The sequence below is a fragment of the Micropterus dolomieu genome, linkage group LG05 (assembly GCF_021292245.1).
Source record: "Micropterus dolomieu isolate WLL.071019.BEF.003 ecotype Adirondacks linkage group LG05, ASM2129224v1, whole genome shotgun sequence".
Lineage (NCBI taxonomy): Eukaryota > Metazoa > Chordata > Actinopteri > Centrarchiformes > Centrarchidae > Micropterus > Micropterus dolomieu.
The window spans coordinates 16,551,764-16,575,112 of record NC_060154.1 but is presented as its reverse complement, the minus strand read 5'-3'; the positions used below and the strand labels follow the sequence as shown (position 1 = coordinate 16,575,112).

The following is a 23,349-nucleotide window of genomic DNA, read 5'->3' as shown; positions in this document are numbered from 1 at the left end:
GATCTATAGCTAACTTGGTTATTCTTGGCTGCTGGGGGCAGTTTGTCTTTCTTGGTAAGCTTAAAACCTGTACTTCAGGTCCACAGTGTGTCATCACTGTGGTTAGGTGACATTCTGGCAACTGTACCAAGTGTGGTACAGAAATGACTTACAGAAACCTTAAACGTCATTTGAGGACTGAATGTCTCCATTGCACTGAGCAAGGTCACATTTTAGCTTTAACCGACTTAATGAATGAGTCGTATTCATTAAGAGTGGAAATGCTGATAGTTTATTACATTTTGAGATTCTATAGGTACAAGCAACATGTTATTTAATTTTACTTAAAAAAAGGTTCTGTTACAAGTGCCAACACATGTTGCTTCATGATTGGTAAGATTGCATACAAGCCCTGGATAAAACAAAATGAAAACAAATGTAACACTTCATGTTTTGATGTAGACAGCACTTGATTCCAAAGTAATGTCTGATGGCAACATCCACAAATACAAAGAGGCATCCTGATCGGATTCATTTTATACATTTCTTTTTTCAATTGTCAACATGTCCAGAAGGGGGTGCTCTCACAAAATAATACCACCTTGGTTGGTGGGTGTGGTAGCTCTGCTACAACCACAACAACTTTAACCTTTTTCCATTCCAAGTCCCTGGGAAAAAAAAAATTACAAACATAGCACAAATTTCATTCGGTCAACAGCAATTAGCACATAATTGAATAACACCTGCATATGTGTGCTCAGCAATAGAAAGACCTTGCACTTCCTCTGAACAAGGAGGGAATCATTTTGGAAGCCTATTTATAATTTCAGCATCAAACATTTATTACAACACGAGAACCTGAAAGCAGCGCTAAACGTTCAAAGATTGAATCACTTCATGGCCATCAAACATTTCAGTAAACTCAAAACCTTGAATGTGCTTTTTCACTTTCCTTGTCATCCTTATTCAATATGAACAGAAAATGAATGTCTCTTTGTGCAGTGATAATATATTTTATGTCAATTTCTCCAGCTGATCCTGTTACTGATTTGCCTCTATCCAGATGCACTTCTGTTGGGGGAATGTTTGCTTTTTCCTGCAGACAGGAAGTGACGACAGGAAAGCTTGGGAGACTGGAAATCGAGGGAACAATCTAAGGAAAGACCAACAAAATATTGTATAAAAATAAAATATAAGGCTCCCTTTCTAACTAGTGGGACAAGGGATAACAGGACCGAAGAATCTTGTATTTTCCACAATGATTTGGTTGCACAAGTACATTTAAATTAAAGAAGAACAAATATTCAATCGCACAGCATCTGTGCCGTAAGCATGAAGCTTGACTTCAGGTTTGACACATAGATAAGCAATGTACATGCATTCCATTTTGGTACTGGTTCTTATATGGGCCAGTTTTAGTTTGTAAATGACCTGCAGATATGAAATGGTGGCAGAAAAGGGATATTGTACTGCGGTATATGAGCGAACACTATTGGAACATTATTGGCTTTTTGTGGCTTTAGCCCTTTCTGACAATAAAGGAGCCAGAATATTGGATACAGAGCTGAAATGCATGTACATAGTTGTTCACTTTCAGTAAGCATGCACATAGAAACAGTGAGTCTTACAGAGAACCATCCATCCACTTTCAGTTTAAGGAGGACGGGGTTAAAAAGTGTCCCTCACAAGCAGAAAAAAACAAAACACAAAACACACAGCCTACAGCCAACTAAATGTCCATGAATCATCACCATCCTCTGCACTGGAACAAGGTGGTAAACATATCAAAAGCCAAAACTACCAGCATCTTGATAAAGGCTTATTTTTTGTTTGAATACAGCAACAGGAACGCGTCCCTCCAGAGTCGTTCGCTGTGTGGCACATGGACAGGGCCTGTGAAGCCTCGTTGCACAGCATGGAAAGAGAACAGAACTGCAGCATTGGTGTACAAAGCAGCTGCCATGTTGGTATCTAAGACACTGTAGCAGTCATGTTGGACCCGACAGGCAAGAGTCATGAGGAAATGTGCGCGGTTATATCCAGCAGAGGCCTTGAGCCCTTGTGATGGCATGGTCCACAGATGGGACGAACATCAGCACATGATGACCACAGCAGGTGAGGAGACGGGGAGTTTGTCACAAGGCTGATATTTTGGCTTGTCTTGATTTTGAGTCAGTTAAAAGAAATAATATTAATCACAATGTACAAATAAAAAAAGGAAAACATGAGTGTAGTTCCAGCACTTACAGACCCATTTTCCTAACTCTGGGCCAACTTTGGAGGGTAATTAAAAAATAAAATAAAATCCCACTGCCAACTCATCATATTGTCCCAAGGCTTTTGGTCAACAGAGTGCGAATGGTTGAAAACAAAAAGATAAATAAAAGAAGAGGACGAAGGAGGACTGACAGCATGTCTGGACATGGTAGAGAGCCTGAGTCACCGCTTGTTATAGGCACCTAGAGAAAATATGGAAGAGAGAAATTTAGTAGCACCATCACACTGCAATTTAAGTTGGACTGCAGATGTTGTGTTTATGCACTGCAAGTTTCAGAGATAGTTTTTTCTTCTTCAAGATCTGGATTTTTTTTCTGCTGATAATGCTACCTGCTTTTCTAGTTGTGTGAAACTAGCACTGTTTATCCTTCAATAAAAAGCGCAGACCATCTGCTGCAACATCTGCAGTTTGTTCTCAGTTTCTGTCCCGCCATTTCCTGTTATCCCTCACACTGTCAACTCACTAATAAGGTTAAAAAAAAGTCCCCAAACTACCAAGAACCTTCTGAGTGCCTATGGTCTTTTCTCTGGGAAACTACCTGGTTTGCTGTTTATTTTTCTGTCATATTAGACTGTAAAGAAATATGTTTGGGTTTTTGGACTGATGGTCACACCAAATGACCTATTTTTGGGTCACGCTGAGGCACAATGAGCTCTGAGAAACTGGTGGACTTATGGTCAGTTTTAAAAATGTTTTGACATTTTATAGACTAAATACTCAAGCAATTTGAGAAAATAATCAGCAGATGAAATGATCATGAACATAATTGTTTGTGGCACCCCCTAGTTTTTCAGAGGAATGAGGACTTAACAGCAGCATCCTAAATAATGCCATTATCTGAAAGCCACAATTCACTAACCGAGATAGTATTGTCAAGTTATTTCCGGACTGATACATTATTGAAAGCGTGTGTGAGCAGAGAAAAAAAATGCTAACTTCTAGCTTCTAGCAAATTTAAAAGCAACACTTCCTTTCCAGAACATGTGCAGTCAGGACAGTCCCTCCCTCGACACACACAGCTATGAGTACCCAGTGAAAAGAATCATGTTAAGCTATAAAAAAAAAAATCGGGCTGGACCAAAGAACAAACATCTGCTATAGAAAGATAGTAAGCAGTAATGTTAACAATATGCAATTTGATGTGAATATGCAATCATTAAAAAAAACAACAACACACCAGTGTAGTCCTTATATACAAGGTACATCCTTATTTATTTGGATAGTACTTAATAGCCACGTTTCCACCAAAAGTACCTGGTACTTTTTAGTCCCCGGATCTCTTTTCAAGGAACTAAAAAGGTTCCTTCAGCCCATTGTTGTGTGCATTTCCACCGTGGTCTAAAGACCTGCAAACCAGCTGACATATATGTCGTACAAAGCGACGGACTGACATCATTATTTGTAACCACTATCCATGAGCAAAATTTGTAAATGAACTTCAGATTTGATTGGAATATGATGAAAAACTTTGCTTTACCATTAGAAACAGCTTTTTTGTGTGGGAGAATAATGAAGAGACACATGATAAAAATCGTTTCAAATTTAATAAACTGGATAAAGCCATCACGTTCATAAAATAACTCCAGTACAGAGAAAAAAACTCCCACAAACATAAAAACGCGACAGTTTGGAAGGTCATTAAAACATTTCCTGCTGAAAAGAGCTCCTAATCAGCTGCAGCACTCACGTCTGTGTCCGCCTGAGCGTCGGGGGAACGTGATTTTTAACAACCTTTATTACCGGCTGTAATCAGCTGTTCCGTTTGTTTTGGAGAGGAGGAGACCAACTTCGGCTCAGTGTAGAAACCTCCTGACTGACGAAAACTTAAAACAAAAGCTCCGGACCCAACTCCATCAGCTCTTAGCTGTAAACACACCGCTGCACACTGGCTGCTGTTTCCAAGCATTACAATAGATGCCGACATACGATCTCAGGCGGACATCACCGAGACTTGTGTGCTTTCTGACTGTTGATTGTGATTTATTGGTTTGCAAACAACGGTGGAAAAGAGAGGAGCAGTAGGCCTAGTAGAAATACAGCTGACATGCTCGATTTAAAGCCAGTAGCCTCTATTCACCCATTCTCTGCAAGGCAAGCCCCACCCACCCAAAGTACCAGTACTTTCAGAAAGTACTGCCCCTCCCCCCGAGCAGGGATTTTTTGGGGGGTTAAAAAAAAAAAGACCCTAGAACTAAATTTGGACCCTGGTCCCTGCGGTGGAAACGCAGTGAGTTCCTCCAAAGGTTCCTAGTTCCATGGTATAGCTCATTTGGTGGAAACGCGGCTTATGTTAGTGCTTAGTAAATACAGCCAGTCAGTCACATGGACATCATACCTTTGTAAGCAGCTTCAGGTCTGGTGGAAGGACGAGGGGGAGCGGGGTTGTCAAAGTAGCCATAGCCAGAGCTCACATTCTCATAGTCATGTACACGAGGCTGAGGGGGCCTAAGACAGACAAAGGGAGAACAGGAGTGAAATTTCTGAGCTTTCTACTTCTTTACTGACTGGAAATGTTTGGTCTTCCTAAACAGTAATGGGTCTTGTACCTGGCAGGCTTGTTGTTGTTCCTCTGCCTCTGGTGTTCATACTCATCTCGTGTTCTGGGCCGGACAACTTCCTCCGAATTTGGCTGGGGAAAAGAAAAATTGTTCCTAAAATTATGGTTCTAGTCCCACAGTGAAAATGCACTTTCTATATAAAAAAAGTCACATGTTGCAAAAATATTTCACCCCAAAAGCACATGTTTGAAAATGAGCATGGTTATAGAAAATTACCCTGTGGTCTCCCTCTAGCCGCCTCCTTTCTATTGCCATCCGCTCCCTCTCTCGTTCCTTCTCTTTCTCCCGCTCTCTCTCATTCTCGCGCTCTCGCTTCTTCCTGTACTCCTTTTTCTCTTGTTCCATTATCAGTCGAGCGATTTCCTGCCAGAGCGAGACATCAGACGCATCAACAGAAAAACCTTCACAATCCTACGTGATTCGATGTGCGGGCAACACGTCGGCTGTGTTTCATGTCACTACAAATTTATTACACACACACACACACACACACACACACACACACACACACACACACACCATTTTATTTGTCATGAGATCTGTATTCTGAAAAAAACCCAAGTTCACTGCCATGTGTGTATTTAAAAGACTATACTGTCACTTGTACAGTAGTAGATTAAGTCTTCTACATAACCTTGGGTCAGAAAGAGTCTGGTTTAGACATGGCTCTATATACTCAGGGTTATATGACAATAAAGCAGATTCAAATGGCTGAGCTCAGGAAATGGAACGATATAAAAAGAGGACAGACAGCATAAGAAAAGTTTCCAGACTTCGTGCCCACTCACCTCGTCCTGCGCCACTTGGGCTGCACGCACATGCATCTTGCTTGCCTGAAACCAGAAAATAATCAAAACATCACATTTTGCCCAGAGTGGAACATATTGTTCCAACATTTTATAACATGGGACATTTCAGAGATTGAGGTATTTCAGTTGGGTTTTTTTGGACACTGAAGCTTTTCCACACAGAGGTTAAGAGTATACTGCTTCATCACATCGTGCTATTCCAGTCCTTCTTTCACAGTTTTTAATTTTAATCTCATGCATAAAACAGTTCACCTTTTATTTGGAGAAATAAACAAATGCTAATACTTCTCTGGGGTCCTTCCTCACTTTGATTTCCTCCTCTTGGAGTTTCCTTGCCACCTCCATGTCCTTCAGCTCCTGCTCGCGGAGATCAAGCTTTGTCAGTCCTTTGGTGGCCGCGCTCAGTCCAAACTCTACACTATTTTCTGCTACGACTGCTCCACTCCCTCGGTGCACAATACGACCTGTGGATGTCAGAACATTCAATTATTAGATTAGGGTTGCAACTAAATTATCATTTTCATTATCGGATAATTAATAAAAAAATAAAAAATCAATCTTTGTCTTTAAGACATCTTCAAATTGTTTATTTGACTGTTGTTTTGGCATTTTTCTTGAGAAATGGCAAAATTAATCATTAAAATAATTTTTAAACAAAATTCTAACTGATCGCATAATCGACTAATGATGTCAGCACTACAAATAGATACAACTGTAGTTGTCGGAATGGACATAGAAGAGCTGTAGTGCATCTCCACTGGTGTTTATCACGTTTTGTTTAATGCATTTAACGGCTTTGGGATAAGATAAAACAACCAGCTCACCAGCCCAGAAGCCCTTTGTGAATGCCAAATTTCAACTAGTCAAAACCACAAGCCGATTCTACTATAAAACCACAGCACAAATTTCAGTCTCAGCACAGTAATTGTTTCTTTACTCAGATCAACCCAGCAGACAATGGAAGGACAAGCGCACCACACAACACACAACAAATACAATCACTTCAAACCATCATAATCTGAATCATGTTAATAATCATCGGCGTCCTCGTGAGAACAGAGAAAATGAGTGTCTTCATTAGTGATTGCAATGTTAGATCAACCCACCACCTATGATTGTCACAGCAAAAAAGCAATGCCAGCACACCACACAAACAACCCCGCAGAGCCCAGAGGGTGGGGGGGCTCAGGGTGGTACCTGTCTCTCCGTTGGGGTGAGTGTGAATGCTTTCCCTGCCAGGACCCTCCGCTTTTCGGAGGTCCCGGAAGTCCCCTCTCCCTTCGCTCCTGAGGTCATCAAACACCTCTTCGGGGTTGGAGTGGACACGCTGCCGGCCCCTGGCCTTCCTCTCTGTTTCACCATCATCCCCTTCGTCCTCCCAAGAAGCCCTGCCTTCCCTTTGCCTGTCCCAGCTGTGCCCCGGCTCCTCTTCAAGCGCTCTCTCCGCGCTGCTCGCTCTCGCTCGCTGTCTGTCTTTCTGTCTCTGCCTATCTCTCTCTTTGTGTCTATCCCCACTCTGTCCTCTATCTCTGGTTCTTTCCAACCTGAGGTCCTGCTCTCTCCTCTGGTCTTTTCCCATGGGTCTCTCTCTTTCCAGGTCTCTGTCCCTGTCTCGGTCACGTTGCCTGTCCCTTTCTTTGTCCCAGACCTTGTCTCTATCTATGAGGATCTGTGGTAGAGTTGGTCTGGTTGGTCTCTCTTTTCTCCTCACCCCTGTCTCTGTGTCCTCCCGCCCTGGGCCCCTGGCTCTGCCAGTCTCTGTGGGCTCATAGTCTGGATACCTGTCCCCATGCTTGCCTCTGGGGGACAGCAGGTGCTCTGGGTTTGGATCTGCATGCCTGCTTCGCCCTCCTTCTGCCACTAGGTAGTGCTCAGGGAATCTGGAGCGGCTATGGGGTGCTGCTGGGTCCTGCCTTGGGTATCTGCTCCTTTTGGGTTCTGTTGAGCTATAATCTGGGGAGAAATCCCTTACTGGAGCATAAGCATCATATCGGCCTAGGGAAGAGGATTTGTAACGGGTGTCTTTATCCAAGTCAAGGGGTTTTCTTGAAGCTGAACAGGACAGAGGAGAAGGAGCGAGGGTGGGAGGAGTCCAGCATGGAGAGAATGATGATGACAATGGTGAGAACATGGAAACGTGAAAAATGACAGACAGGAATTATATGCGCTAAGATGATTAGTAAAAATGGAGTTAGACACAGCACCTGTGAAGAGAGTGATGGACAAAAGACAAAGTACATGCTATAGATGTAAAGAGTGCAGGTATCAGCAGCACCCAAAATGTCCACAGGTGTGGTTATTACTGTGGGAAGATTCAGATCAGGTAAATAAAGCCTAAATAAAGATGGTAATATTTATGCACAAAAGTCTTAAAGAATGGAAAAGCTCTAAAACACTTCAGACTTAATGTGAAATAGTGGGACAAACAATATGAGCTTTAACACCCTTGAATACTGTGTGTTGTTTGATGGACACAGATGAAAATGAATGTGGCACACATCATGGCCGACTTAAAAATGGGAAAAACCTGAACTTGAAAACAAAATGTTCTTCTTTAAGAAAACCATCCTGCTGGGAGTTGGCTTGTGACTGGCAAAAGTTTGAATAAAAACAAACGAGAGAAAAAGCTCATTGAGGAAGCACACAGCAGTAGGCAGCACAGAGAGTCAGCACAATGGAATTCCAGTTATCTAACCAGCTGCTTAACATCTAATCGACAGGAGCTGGTTGACGTTAAAACTTCTTGGAGGCAGGTACAAAGACAGCCTGACAGTTACCTGCTCACAGTGACTGAGGTTGAGTGTTTGCGCTCTATCCCATCTCAATTTTAAATACACTTACTCTCTTCCTCCCAATTTTTCCCCAGTTGTGTGTCTGTCAAGTGGCCTCACGATGGTTTGTGCGCAACTGTAAACCCCTGGATTAAGACAAACAGCAGCCCCTCATTTCCTGTGAGGAGTAGCCAACTGCATGGCCTGGTGAAAAGAAACATGATTTTACAGACATGTCAATATGTGTGTGTTTACATGTGAGGATATAAAAACTAGTTGGATGGGGCTTTAAAATGCAACACTACACTATGAAGTACATCCGCATTTTTTGAGTCCCAAAACTAAACAGCTTTGTGCACAGCGACAATCTTGTAACCTGCACAAAATGTATCTGGTTACTCACTGTGAAGTCAGTCCCTTACAGCAGGGTTTTTGTGTGTCAGACTGTGGGCCTGTCCTTCGACAAAGCTTAGAAAAATGTGCCCGCCTTTAGCTTAGATCAATACCTGCATGTCTATGGGATCATGCAGCAGCTACTTTAAAATAGCCCAATACTGGAGTCCAACACAATTTAAAACTGTAATTCTCCAGAAAAAAAGTTTACAAGAAATCTTCATAAACATTGTTTTCACCTCAAGTCTCTGAGCCTCTCCTGAAACTGTTTGCTGCTCCCCAGGGGAGCCCCGCCTCCAACTTTTAAAACACATGCCCTACAGCATTACATGCAGGGTAAACAAAGGAGTTGAATGTTTGTTCTACTGTGTGTACATTCACACTGCCACAGTTGTATGTGCACACACACACACACACACACACACACACACACACACACACTCCAGGGACATTATAAGTGAATGGTTATGTAACCTGCAAGGCAATACTGCAAACAGAGAGCGCCTGTTGGTGGCACAAATATTCTAGTGTAAGAGGGAGCAGGGCAGAGTGGCTCAGTCAGCAAAGACGTACTGCAGCTTCATAACGAACGCCTGCCTTGTGTGACATCAAAAGAGGTAATGCACCGGGACAGCTGGTGATCCATACAGCCCAAACAGGACAGGTAGACTGACGGGTAGAGACACTTGCTCAGTCCTGTTTGTGTCAAAAAAGTGTAGACACATACACTGTACTCTCTAAAACCCGCCTACATAGCAGGTACTCTCTGGACTCTTTTCCCTCTCTGCTCACCATCGAAAAATGACGTGAGTGCGGTGGTGTATGCTAAATGTCACCCTCAGCAGAAGACAAAATCCAAATCCAATCAATCAGAGTCAGTCTGCCAGATTAGGATCAGCAGGCTGAGAAAGCTGGGAAGAAAAGGGCTGTGCTTTTACGAGTCGGGAAGGAACTTTAAAAAGAGCTGTGTGAAACCTGCTTCCCTCCCACGGTCACAACAACTATGGCTAAAGAACTGTCTGTGCATTCAGACCGAGCCACAGTACTGTCGGATAGCTGCTACATTTCTCATGCTGGCAAACTAATAGCCCGTCACTGTAAAAGGACCTGCGTTAAACCTGCTCCACCTGATCTTGAGTTGAATCGCGTACACAGGGCAACAATTCACACAGAAGTCAATTCAAATGAGCCACCATTATTCTTTGGGTAGAAAATGAACGGACCTCTATTGGAATGACTCATACGGTGGGGTGATGTGTGTATGAGAAGACACAAAATGGATTCTTGCCAATGCTTACCAATAGGGCTGAAACGATTCATCAATTAATCCGATTACTAAAATGCTAAAGAATTTGCATCGACGCTTCGTTTAATCCATATAACTATATAGCACGCTGTTTCGCACGGATATTTTTTACTGTCGCACTTCACACTTACGCTGTGTGAACACGACGTGATTAAGATGGCGCTGTTTGCAAAGTGGAGGAAGAGAGAAAATAGCGAGGGACAAAGAAGAAAGTGTCCAAAGTATGGGATTATTTTAAGCTAAAAGAAAACATCTGTCATGTTACATTCCGTCCACCGTAAAAACGAAAGTTATGTCGCCTCGGCAACAGCACAATGGCACCTGATCAGAAAGCACCCGGTGTTCTGCCAGCGGACCACAGACAAGGTAACAGCAACTTTAGCGTTTAACTGAAATCATGATTTATTGTTGAGTTGAAGGCTAGCCAAAGTAAGCCACTATTCTCAGCTGAAAATGTACACACGTGCGTTTGTTGTTCTCCTGGTTGGGCCGTGAGTTTGGGTTGTAACGTCATAGTCATGAGTTAACTGGGTCTCGGGGAGCTGCACCTTAGTATAGCTATATCATTCGGGTGATATTTGTGTTGGTGAAGCAGTTGTCTTTTTGTTGGTCTGTTGATCTGATGTTTGCTGTATGACACGCTGTGAATTTCCGAAAGGACTAATAAATATCTATCACCTATCTACTTGCTGCAGCCGCCAAGCAAAACTACTACTTAAACGATGCATCGATGAAATACAAGCTATGTTAAAGGTATATATATGTAGCCTAGCAATTACATATTTATGGATGATTATGTTTTAGCTGGGTATGTGACAGCAGTTAGTAAATCTAAATGTTCTTAATGCATTCATTTACCACCAACTAGAGATTCTAGTCTATCACAGCACATTTCAGCTGCAACTTAAAACTGGAGCTCTGTTTAACCCATTCACAACGGTGTTTGCTCTTGAATGGGGGGGGGGGGGGGGGGGGATGACAAATTATTTGTCTGTAGGAACATGTAAGCCTCTCCCTTCAAGGTTAATTATGTGCTTAGAAATGCATTCCAAAATCTTTGCCTCGAGTCAGAAACAATCTCCAGCTCTGTGCAGCATCAAAAGCACACACATCCTCCTCATGCATCGCAGTCCACAGCAAAGAGGAGGAAACATATCTTCTCTCCTTTCACAAAGAAGCTCATACAGCCAACAAAAACGTATGAATAGACACACACACACACACACACACGCCAGTGGTGCTCTCCCCACCTCCGTGATCCTCAAAGTACTCCTCCTCAAAGTTTGCTTCCAGCTGCTTCTGTCTCCTCCTTTCCTCTTTCATCTCCTTCTCCTGCAGCTTACGAGCAATGGCCTACAAACAAACATGGGCCACAGTAAACATGTCATCCTACATGAATGTGACAAAAAATATTCTGTAACAAACATGTCACTTTTCAAACATATCATATTACTGTGGTGAGATGTACTAAACCCTGATGTTTCAAGCAAGTATGAAAGCGTTATAGGGCCCTACTCAGACCTGTAAGTGCAGTTTTTCATAGAACTACGGAGCAATGAGACCCATCACTCCCTCAAATTAGAGAGCAAAAAATATTCAGTGGCATCAAGGGATATTTTGAAAGATTTAGTAAAATTTTTAAGAGAAGTTGAAGCACAACCTTTAGAGCAATTTATTCAATCATGATGGATGAACCAAAACTGAACCATAGGCCTTGGAGAACACAGAAAGTACTACTATTTAATATATTACAATATACTAATTATTATAATAATTATTCTTGATTTACAAAAACATCCTGATACTGTAGCATCACAATATACTTAAATCTCTGCTCTTTAAGTACCGTAGAGCATAAATCACGGTGATTAAAAATACAGGTCAGGTCACTATGGCCGTCATTCCATTCTTACAATGGGGAGGAACAAACAAGGTGGTGATTCAAGTGCAACGACCTGCCCATGGGCAGTCTGTATGTGTGTTTCTTACCGCATCCTTCTCCTCCTGCTGACGCTGTTGTTCTGCCTGTCGGACCAGTTCTTCCTGAATCTCGTGGGCTATCTCAATATCCTTGCGCTCACTGTTGCGATAGGTTGATGTGTGTTCATGTGTACATGGGGAGGCGTAGAGAACATTAAAACATTTATAAATAAAACCCAAACATATTTACAACTGTTTATAGCTTCAGAATTGTACAACAAACAGTATTTAATCTGTAATGTTTGTAATCATACAAGTAAGGGTGTAGATGACGGACAAGATAGGAAGATTATATTTATCTGTCTCTTACCATAAACCAGTGATTAGACTGCTTTAAATTTCTCTTATTCTTATCTCTCAGTCATCAACTTGCCACAAGATTGAAAGTCACTCTAGTCTTAATCCAGACTGGCTGAATATAGCAGAGACTTTCATAGAAAATGAAAGCACTTCTACGCTGCCAAACTTCATGTATTGTGTAAGTGTCAAGTATTAATCAAGAAAATATAAACTCACAATGTATTTATACATGAACAAATGATCATGTTACAAAAGAGAAAGCGTGTACACAGGAATATCCCCGGCAGGTGATGTTGATCTCAACGGCTCGCTTTGGCACACTCACAACTTTAATTTGACAACAACAACACCATCTGCGTGGAGGGCCGGTATGCAAAGATGATTGCTATCTTTGCGTGAGTGTAATACTTTACTTAAAAGCAACAGCTTAACTAGCTTGCACTGCACCAGTATTTGACCTGAGCAGCAGAGAGCTCTGTCACTTAAGCTGGCAAAAGTTGACAGACTGTAGCGCCTTGGTGTGCCTTCTTCAGTACAAACTAAGAAACAAGTGATGCTGCATTCCTGTGCAAATGTGTGTGTTTGTTCAGATCTGAGAGTGGGTGTATATGAAGTGGCACTGGCAAGTGCAAGGTGGATTGCAGTGTGAGCTCGCAGCATGACAAGCAGCACTGGCCTGCCTGGGTCGATGGTGGAGCATCTGGCCACTCCCCAGGGGTGCGATCCCACATATACATACATATGTATGCGTATGTGTTTGAAACAGTGATCTAACTAAAACTGTGAGTCACCATTTTTATTTTAATAAAAACTACACAACAGAGAGGGGGGATTTTTACTCCAAGTGCCTTTAGCGGGCTTCTGCTGCGGCTGCTGGACTGAACTGAAGCAGAGGCAACAGGACACTTCGCTATGTCTAGAAGCTGTCACTGTGCACTTTGTGGGGAAGCTGCATAGCTTTGGGCACGCAGCTTGAGCTGACCCAAACCCCCTTAAAAATATAATTATATATCACGGCTATGGAGATACCACACATAGACCACAAAAACTATGAATGGTCTGCCTGCTCTTTATCACAAAGAGAGTGTAGAAAAGTAGGTATTACTGTCCTAGCTAAGCAACAAAGCAATTCCCAAACCTGCTCATCACTGCTCTCTCTGAGAACGAAAGAGCATTCACAAGATTATTCCTGGCAATGAACGTAATGACAACAAAGGAGTTACATCGGACGATAAATCAATTTGCAGTCATCTGTAGCGGGAGAGCCAGATCACTTCGCTGATGAAGCATAAATCTGTCTTATGTATAGCATTTGGGAGTAATTACACTGATCTGAAACAGATGCTTTCCACATATTAACACATACTGTACCGCGGGTATAATTGCAAAGTATTCTGATGACGTCATGAAGTCTCTGAGGGGCAACGGGCACTTCAGAAGTTAGACGAAACAAATACAAAGTCATAATTCTGAGAATTAGAAGTATGGTTACAGCTTCACCTAGACGAATATCTAAATATAAAATTATAACCACATAACAGCTTTCAAGTAAACTTTCAATCTCATTGCTATTTTAACCAGGTAATCAGCCATTATAGACTTGTCCAAGTATTTCTCCTCCTTATAGGTTGCCTTCCCTAGGCCTAACAACTGTTGTGTGTGGTTTTATCGTCCATTTCTCCCAGTGGAATTTTGCATTGATATAGATATGTATTAAATGGAGGGTGTGTGAGTGAGTGAGTGAGTGAGCGAGCGAGTCACCCACATGTCAACGTGCTGTTTCTGGCTCTGGACCATGGCCCGCTGATCCTCCTCCTCCTGCAGCTTCTTGGCCACCTGCAGGTCCTTCTGCACAAGACGGCTCTTATTGACGTTGGACGCCAAGTGGCTCTCAACTGTAGAAACAAACACATAAGCACTGCTCTTGAAACTGTGTACACACAAAAGGGAGCAGGTCGACTGGCTGGACCGCACTAATAATGAGGAATTAGATGAATGCTGAGTAAGTTTATTTATAGAGCAACACTTTCTTGAGTTTTTTCCCTCTCTGAGGAGCAGTAGTATTGTTTAGATGGTCTGCAGAGAACAAGATTAACGTCGAGGACAGAGACGCTCTGGTAATAAACAGAGAGCACTCTTAGTCACTGAGAAATGAATGTTTGTGGCCGAGGTGCCGTTCCAAGGTTGGGTGATGGCACGTTGTGGCCCATAACAGATGATAAATCCTGCTTGCTGACGCACTCACAGCACTTGGTAAGCACGGAGAGCATCACTCACTCACTGAGCTCTGTTTCACCTGGCTATCAATCTGTTCCCAGCTTTCATGTGAAAAAGGACCAAATTACGTTTGGCAATTTAGCCGTGAGAGCTTCCATAAAGTTTCTGCTTTCTGACTGGTGGGATTGAAAGAGGAAACTGTTAGTCACAGATGTGGCAAGTTGATAAAAAGTCAAGGGGTTTACATTGATTTTTTTTTTTGGATGACATCTTACAAAAAAAAAAGATTTGAAGGCAAAACTGATGTCACAGCCCAAGATAAGGCTATCATTCATCCACTGCCATTTATTTTTATTGATTCATCTTTCAAGTCAAGCAAAAAAAAAAAAAATCAAAAAACAAAAACAAAACATGACCGGGCATTGTGACATTTTTTCATTTAACAAACTAGGGCTGAACGATTTTTTAAACCAATTTTGCGATTTCGTATGCAAATAATTTTTAAGCTCTTTACCTTCTTTTTTTCCCCAAAATGGACAAGCAGTTAATCAGTGTATAGTAAGACCAACACAATATTAGATAGATTAAACATATGCTGTTCTTTCTTTCTTGTAGGCCAGAGTTGTGTTATGATAAAATTAGGTGATGTATGAATTGCATGAATTATTCTTATGTGAAACGGTGGAGAAGAAGTATCAAATTTTAATAATATGAGAAAGATAATTTGAGTCAAGTCATGGCATTAAATAATATAACACCTTCAGGTAGGCCTACCTACACATGACAAGAAAAACAAAGTTGCCCACAGTGTGTTATACTCTCAATTCAAAACCAACAGTTCAACCACCAATTAATGAGTCTATCTCAAAAAATACTCAGTTTGAGGTTCAATTCAGAAGTTGGCCACCGAAAAATAAAGCCAAGTGACAATCTCAACCACTACTACAACCACGTTACCCGCTGGTGGCGGGTATTACTTTCATTCCCTATGTGACACTAAATTTCTGTAGTGTCAGCTTCTGTCAAGCTTAATATCGCAATTGCAATGAATCGTTCTGCCCTAAACTCAACCTTGAAGAGCTCTCATGTCATTCAGAAAAAGGAGAGCTGGGGTGAGAGAGCTGGACTATCTGAACCTCAGACATATTAGTGGGGAGCTTCAGACTAAAAGACATACCAAAAACACATACCAGAAAACAAAGACGCCAAGTGCTGACACTGCCATAAAGAAATGTTTTCCATGCGACATTTGGATGCTTTGGTGTGTTGTAAGTTCAACATTTTGAATGGGAATAAAAGCCAGCTGTTAACTCCACACTAACTTAAAGAGAATGTGCTAAAAAGCCCCTTTTGTGATGGCCATCTGTTGATATGATCCGGTGGGGCCGGGGGGGGGCACTGCATTTAGAAGACTGTCAAGCTAGGTCAGCCAACATTTTGCTCAGTGACCTTCAGGGTCAAAAGGTGAAACAAACATTATTCCAGCTCAAACCAGATCAGTGATTGTGGCAACAAAAGGGAGCAAAGAAAGATGAGTCTTGGTTATGGATCACTATTGCTTTAAAAGGGTTAATGAGAACACAAGGACAGGCCAACCAAAACCATATAAATCACAGCTAAAACAGAGCCTAATCTGCACTTAGGGTATGGCTGGGTGACATCTGGCCATCTTTCTCGTAGAGCTCTTTGCATAATTTACCCTTTTATGGGGATACAGAGGGACATATTCATGGAAACAGAAAAACAAACTATTGTCCAGAGAAGTAAAAAGCTGTTATGTCCTTTTTCTATACTGTAAATGTGTCCATCCCTTTAAAACAAAACCTAACCATCCATCACCTATAACCGCCATAGCAGGGTCGCAGGGGGCTGGAGCCTAGCTGATGTTGGGTGAGAGGTGGGGTACGCCCTGGACAGGCCGCTGGTTTATCACAGGGTTGACACATACAAATAAACATTCATACTCACATTCACACCTATGGGAAATATCACAATTACCAGTCACCAATTAACTTGCATGTTTTGTGTACTGTGGGAGGAAGCCTGAACACCCCGAGGAAACCCAAGCAGACGCGGGGAGGAGCAACAAATTTCCTGCACAATCTAAAAGCAGTAGTCATTTGTGTCTGATGAAAGGAAGGCCTTGTTATGTCTGGGTCTGTCTGTGTCACTGCCTCTTGGTAGAAAATGTCCTTTCAACCTAACTCAGCAGGAGATGAGGCATGCAGGGACAAACACGAAGCTAACAAAACAAAAAAACATACAAGTCTAAAGATGCACAACAGAAGAGTTTGGGAGAGTGTGCACATGACATGTACACACAAAATCTTCATATGCACACACACACAGAGTTAGAGACAATAGTATCTTCCAGTGTGCTCCATATAAAACCTCTGCTAAACTGACTGTGCCGTCTAACTTCAGATCCAGAATCAGGGCTTCCCTGTGCACCACACACAGATTAATGGGATCCAGTCAAATAACATGCAACAGTCCACTGTAGTCTGCCACAGCCCTGCCCTAATACAGTATGGTTGTGGCATCCTGCACCATTCACACAGTTAACTGTGTGGCTGCAGCAGGGTTTATGTAGGCTTAATCAGGCTGCAGCCACTGACGCTGCAGTTTCCACTGTCAATACCTTTTGCAGAAGGCAAAAAAGAAGCATGGTGGACTCACTGCTTTCATTTTTCTACAGCTTTGCTTTGAAATTATATTTCATAGTTTGTTCTTTTTGCAAAGTAAGCATTAAGTGAAATACTGAAGGAACGCAGCAGGGTAGTTTGACAGAAACAGTCCAAAGTGATGTAACGAGTCTGATGCAGAAAACATTACAAAAATAAAAGGCTTAAGTGTTTAAACAGACTGCATGGTAAAAGGGAATGGACATATTTGTGTGAACTCTCTGAATCATTTCATCTTAATAAAGAAAAAAACCCATGTGAGGCAGCCGAGTTTTTCTTCAACTGAAGTTGACTACAGGTCAGTGATGTATTCAGGAACATTACAGCACAAAAGCAGGACAGCAGATGGCACGAGTTTGAGATAAGGAGGAGTTACCTTCTCTATGGTGAAAACGTGGGGGCTGGGGAAAACAAACATGACTAATATGTAGTAGTTTCTTACTTTCTTGTTCCTGGAGGTTGTAGGCCAGGCAGTGGTCCTCCAGCACGGCAAAGTCTCGGCACACTGAAAGAAAAAAGAAAAGTGAAATTTACAAATAATACTGATACAGATTTTTAAGACAGTTAAGATCTCCATCTGACATTCACGGTATCAGATGTTTAACATCCGGCTCATCTGCCAACACACAAGCTTAAATAGGAACACTGTTTAAAAACTGACTCACATCAAAGCACAGGAAGCCAAGTTTAATGTGTTAATTAAAACTCAATATGTTAGCAATGAAATATAGCAAAGATTACATTTGCAAAGTTACAAGTATGCTGACAAGTACTCTATAGCAAAATTAATGAAAAACAGCAACACGCTCAGCATTCAGAAACGCTATTCTCAATTCACAATGTGACGTTAGGGTTTGCCTTGTGAGCCTCATTACTGCAAGATGATACTGAAGCAAAATCTAAAGATCTGTTACACTTAATGCCCAAATTATTTATGGACTAGTTCCGACACCATATAGGAAATATAAAAATTGTACGTCCGGATCTTTCGCAAATTAAAACCAGCCTGATAAAGAGTCAGGGCCCATGTTGACTTGTGGTTTGGTTATTTTTTGTGTCCAAAGACATGAAGTGAAACTGCGAAAGAGGAACCATCATTTGCCTCGGACTGTAAAAGCCTAAATAAAGACAGATGTTGAAGGAGCTCTTCTTCTTAAACCTGCGTCTCACTTCTTAAGTTCCCTCTCGCCTCTAAATAACCTCTGACAAGCTGCCAGTTTAAATCCCTGTATTGGCTGAGAAAATGCCACGAGCACGCCAAGTACAGTACATGGTTGAACCTCTCCCTCTAAGAAAAGCAATTTGTGTAGATCAGCGAGGCACAGACACACCTGTAACTACTTTTGTTGGATGATATATTGTCCCAGAAATAACTGCAATAAGCAATATTATTGTCATTGTAAGACCATTTTATACCACTTATATAATGATAATATAAATAGATTTATATGTATTTTAATATGGAGATATATCATAAATGCTGATGTCATTATAATGTTATTCAGCCACAAGAGTTAAATGATCTTATCAAGCTCTAACATAACACAAAGAGATCTGAAAATCTGCTTATCTTCTGAACAAACCTATTTTCCAGTGAGTCATATTTACTGTAGCTGGGTTTTTGACAGCGCCTTATCATTTTTATTCGGCGTATTGTCTTCTCAGCTCTAACCTCAAGGACTAAAACCGAACACGCAAGGCTAAAAATTATTATCTCACCTGTATACATGGTATGATTTGACATGACATTTTTTTAGCCACCAAAAACTGTATTTTACTGCAAGTTTTTCCATCTTACACGGACATCTTCACAACAAATCTAAACCACAGCAGGCTTTTCCATTTATGGTTTCAATATTATTCTGCCAAAATGCTGTGAATAGTCATTGTGCAAACTGTTGTGGGAGGGAAGTTCAGTTCTAAGGATGAAAGATTTTCTTCATTTGAATATTCGGGATCCACCAGTCTTCAAATGCTGTCGAGTTTCCTGTGTAGGAAACAGTAGAAGCTAAGGGGAGGGGGGCATTGAAGACCTTTCTCATACCCTCTGCTAATTATGGATGTGGACTTTATATAGCATAGGATGTAAGGCTCGTATAGTATTTGCCTTTACGGTCCGGTGAACATGGATTTAACTACCCTCTGTTTAGCATCCATCTTGAAGGACTGCAGTAGGAAACTTTTCTTTAGCTGAAAAACTTGTGTAAAGATCACCGCATTAAAAATATAGAAGAATTACAATGAAGCCATGATCTCATCTTGCAGGAAGCCACTCACCACTCTGCAGTCGACAGTGGGTCTATTCAGTGACGACCAAAATAAATAATGTAACTTACTCAAGAGTGTTTCTATTATCTACTCTTGTTTAAAGATGAGACTTATTCCTATCATACATCTTATATATTCAGTCGTATCAATCCTTTCTTTGACACTAATCTTGTATTTAAAGCTCTCCTCCTTCCAGCTTTTAATACCGAGCATAGCGCCACTCAATAACCTCACACTGCCAGGCTCACAGCCCATCATCTGCTCTCACAAAGATGACTTCATCCACATAAAAAATGAATAGCCAGCAAGAGTCTAGGACTATGTGTTGGCGTGCATTAGAGAGAGCTCTGGGTAAACAAATTATTTGCCAATATTATTGACAAACACAGAAATGCCTGGGACTCACAAACAAATCTCAGAGGAGAGATTGGATAGATGGGGGGGGTGACTGGGCGAATGGTTGGGTTTGAACAGATGCTGTGAAGAGGAGGGCGAGACCTCCCCCCCACTGCCTGACAGCAGTATTGGATTTGATTAACAGACCATTTTTCAACCATATGCTTAATCTTCTTAGCCAAGAAACTTCTATAGCCCTATACACGGATCACTTTAACTACTGTAACAGTGTGGGTTTTTGCGACAGTTCCTTGAAAATTGCTTTTTGCTAACTGCCGTATTTAAATGGGTGTATCTTTCACAGCATCACCAAGCAACAAGTGCCGGAAGGATTACAGCCACGAGCAATGGTTTAGTTTTTCACACAATCATTTGATAAACCTAACATGACACCTCGATGCACAGAGACCACAAGAGACGAGCCTTTTGTTCATGCTTCATGTGCAGTGGGAAATGGCGAAATACTTCATCTGCAAGTTACAGTACAATGCCACTTGACAGGCTCACAACATTTTGTGTTTTCCTAACACACAAGGGATGAAAGTTGAAACTTTTCCAGCAGCTTTCTCAGTCTCTCCCACTGCAGACGGGCCAATCAGTGGAAATGCTCACTCCTTCTCTCTCTGACCAGAATAACAAGCATCCTGCTGAGCAGCTGCTTCACACTAACAGGACACGGTCCTTCACACCAGCACAGCATCCCATCCAAACTCTGCTTCCGTGTAAAAGCCCCACTCTCCACCTGCTTTTCACCTTCACGTCAGTAGCAACAGTAGACAAAGGGGGCATGTATATGAAAGTGATGAGGGGGCTTTTTTGTTGTCGTTTTTTAAAGGTCTTTCTTGGTGGTTACTAAGGTTTTTAAGATAATGTTTCAAAGCAGTACAGTAAGTGTAACCGAATATGTCAGATACTCGACACTTTCAGTCCACTGTCCATGCAGCTTTCATCACAAAAAAACTTAAACACATCCTGTCCTTGGCGCTCTGGCTGAACCACATACCTTACAACTAGACAAGCACGTCCACGTGATCACTACACATCCACTGACTCCTATACTGTATGTAACGTTACCCACGCTGGTGTCGTGCCAGATTGTGTATATCCAATGCTTTGCCCACAGAGCTTTTCACCATAATCCAAACACAATCTGCCAAGCTCTTTTCTCCTGCTAAATCAATGCTTCTAACCTTGATGTAGGCAGATTTGGACTGGGCTACAAAATCTGGCACGACGCTTACACACAGGCTAAGAAGACTAATCAGTGCTTGCTACCTGACTCTAGCCTTACGTCTACTGACCTATAATATATATATAAAACCGTGGTGTAGGAGCTCAAAGAGAAAACACCTGTGTTCACTCGATTAACATTTAGCCTTGCTTGTGTCTCCTAGCTGAATAACGTTACGTGTGATGCTACTAAACAGCTAGCTTAATTCACATTTAGCCGGCAAATATGTTACGGACGTTACCCTCTTTCACTCCAGGTAGTTTATTCTTGTCGATGCTAATGTTACATTCAGCCATGTTGTCACCGATAATAAGTCACAAAAAAAGCCCGTTGACGTTGAATTACACTTCCGCGTTTCTTCCGAAGGTTAACCGCAGGATGATTGATCGCCTTTACTCATAAACCCGATTGATGGTTCAGGTGCTGGACGGCCCTTCTGATTAGTTTCGGTAGCCACCCTCCCTCGATACGTCGCTGCTGTAATTGCCTGGCAGCTACTCTGCTGAAGCTAGCGTGTCAGGTTTTCTTACGAGCGTCCCTCCCCGATCCTTCCTACAACCCGCCCGCCAGGTCAGAGCCAGTGAACGCACCATTTCCGCCTAGACGTGTCAAAATAAAAGACTTTGAATCCCTGAAAACTCTATAACATCAAATGCTCAATATCAAATAAGCGGCAAAGAAAAAACAAAGCAAACTCATATCAATAATTATATGTTAAGATTTTATGTCAATTCAAGTCAAGTCACTTTATTCATATAGCACATTTAAAAAAAATAGGAGTTAACCCAAAGTGCTTCCCAAATACACAATAAACCCAAATACAAGTATCCACGAATAAAAAGTATAAAGAGTAGGTTTTATACCATTGGGTGTCAAGATTAACACAATAAATACAACACTGCAAAGTAACTCAAATGAAATACATAAGAACAATGTCAGATTAAAATGCTGTGAGAGAACATTAACACAATTAAAAGTGGGCTTGACAAAAACCCTTGAGTCAGAATGAGGTAAAAGCCAGAGAAAAAAGTAGGTCTTTAAATTAGATTTGAAGTTGTCAAAGGTGGAAGAATATTCCAAAGCCTAGGGGCAGCAACAGAAAAGGCCCGGCCACATTTAATTGTTTACACTCAAAAACTCAGCTAGTCTACCTCATCAGGACATGGTGGGTGATTGATAGTGACTGAACTGTCATCAGAGGTAATGTTGCTAAATCCTGATTGGTGGATTGTAAGAAGTAAGGTGCATCACATGTTTCCAACTGAGGACTGCAACTCTTCAAAACAGTGAGAAGATCACAGAAAAATAAACACACAGAAATCTCTCATGTGAAATAACCACACATCTTATAACTTTGGCAGAGAATAGTCTGTTTATTCAGGATCCCATTGCTCATAGGAACAGTGACTCATCCAAATCTTTTTTACATTCAAGCATCTCGTGATTTTAAATTCCTACATTTTAAATTGTTGAAATAATTGACAGACATTCTGCAGCCTACATAATTCACATGAAGACAGCAGACCAAAGACCAAAGAAAAAAATCCCTTAAAATATTGTTTATTTAGTAATAATAATATTAATAATAACAACACACTTATTTATAGAGTGCTTTTATGGTACTCAAAAACACTTCACAAAATAAAAATAACGTGGTTAAAATAAAGTGGTTAAAAGGTCATAGAAACACATTTAAAAAAAATGTACCATTCACACAATCCAAAATAACAAAAGTGTAGAAGAATAATTCACAAGTCATACAATACCTGCAATAACATTTATTACACAACTATACAATCCAGTGGTACTTATTAAAGATTTAGAAGCCTATCAGCAGCCACGCCTTCGGGTCGATTTAATTTTGAAGACGGTGATTGATTATACTTCCGGTACCATTCTAGATACATCTGGTTAACTTGACGCAGCAGCCTCAGGCTTCGTGACAGTAGACATGCTGCAGCTACATTAAGTCTTCATCACGAAGCGAAAGGGAACCCACCTCCCTGGGCCAAATCTATGGTCCAAATGAATAATGATGCCTCAAGGCAATGTATGTCGGTTAAAAGACTTAAAACAAAGTAGAGTGACCACACTCTTGACCACACACACACACACACACACACACACACACACACACACACACACACACACACACGTGATCTGACTGCAGCTGGTATTC

General features: G+C 41.5%; 1 protein-coding gene across 2 annotated transcripts; it reads right to left on the bottom strand.

Moving 5' to 3' along the window:
* Positions 1–248: 248 nt before the first annotated feature.
* ccdc50a (coiled-coil domain containing 50a) lies at positions 249–21,711 on the bottom strand. 2 transcript variants are annotated; one of them, XM_046049678.1, is made up of 12 exons: positions 21,412–21,711; positions 17,718–17,780; positions 14,140–14,269; positions 12,084–12,174; positions 11,345–11,447; positions 6,822–7,676; positions 5,910–6,088; positions 5,604–5,648; positions 5,032–5,178; positions 4,804–4,886; positions 4,593–4,702; positions 249–2,438 (listed from the first exon to the last, which is right to left on the bottom strand). In XM_046049678.1, exons 1-12 carry the CDS (start codon positions 21,464–21,466, stop codon positions 2,419–2,421), a joined length of 1,881 nt encoding a protein of 626 aa, XP_045905634.1. In that variant the 5' UTR covers positions 21,467–21,711; the 3' UTR covers positions 249–2,418. The 2 variants fall into 2 exon arrangements, with proteins under 2 accessions (XP_045905634.1, XP_045905636.1); XM_046049680.1 differs by having other exon boundaries at positions 5,931–6,088.
* Positions 21,712–23,349: the final 1,638 nt, after the last annotated feature.

Bases quoted from the DNA above. Each gene is read 5' to 3' on its own strand.
- ccdc50a (XM_046049678.1), bottom strand. From the start codon at position 21,466: ATGGCTGAATGTAACATTAGCATCGACAAGAATAAACTACCTGGAGTG. The intron at 14,270-17,717 runs GTAAGAAACTAC...TTGTTTCTACAG, and splicing joins CAACCTCCAGGAACAAGAAA to TTGAGAGCCACTTGGCGTCC. The intron at 6,089-6,821 runs GTACCACCCTGA...TGACATCCACAG, and splicing joins TCACCCCAACGGAGAGACAG to GTCGTATTGTGCACCGAGGG.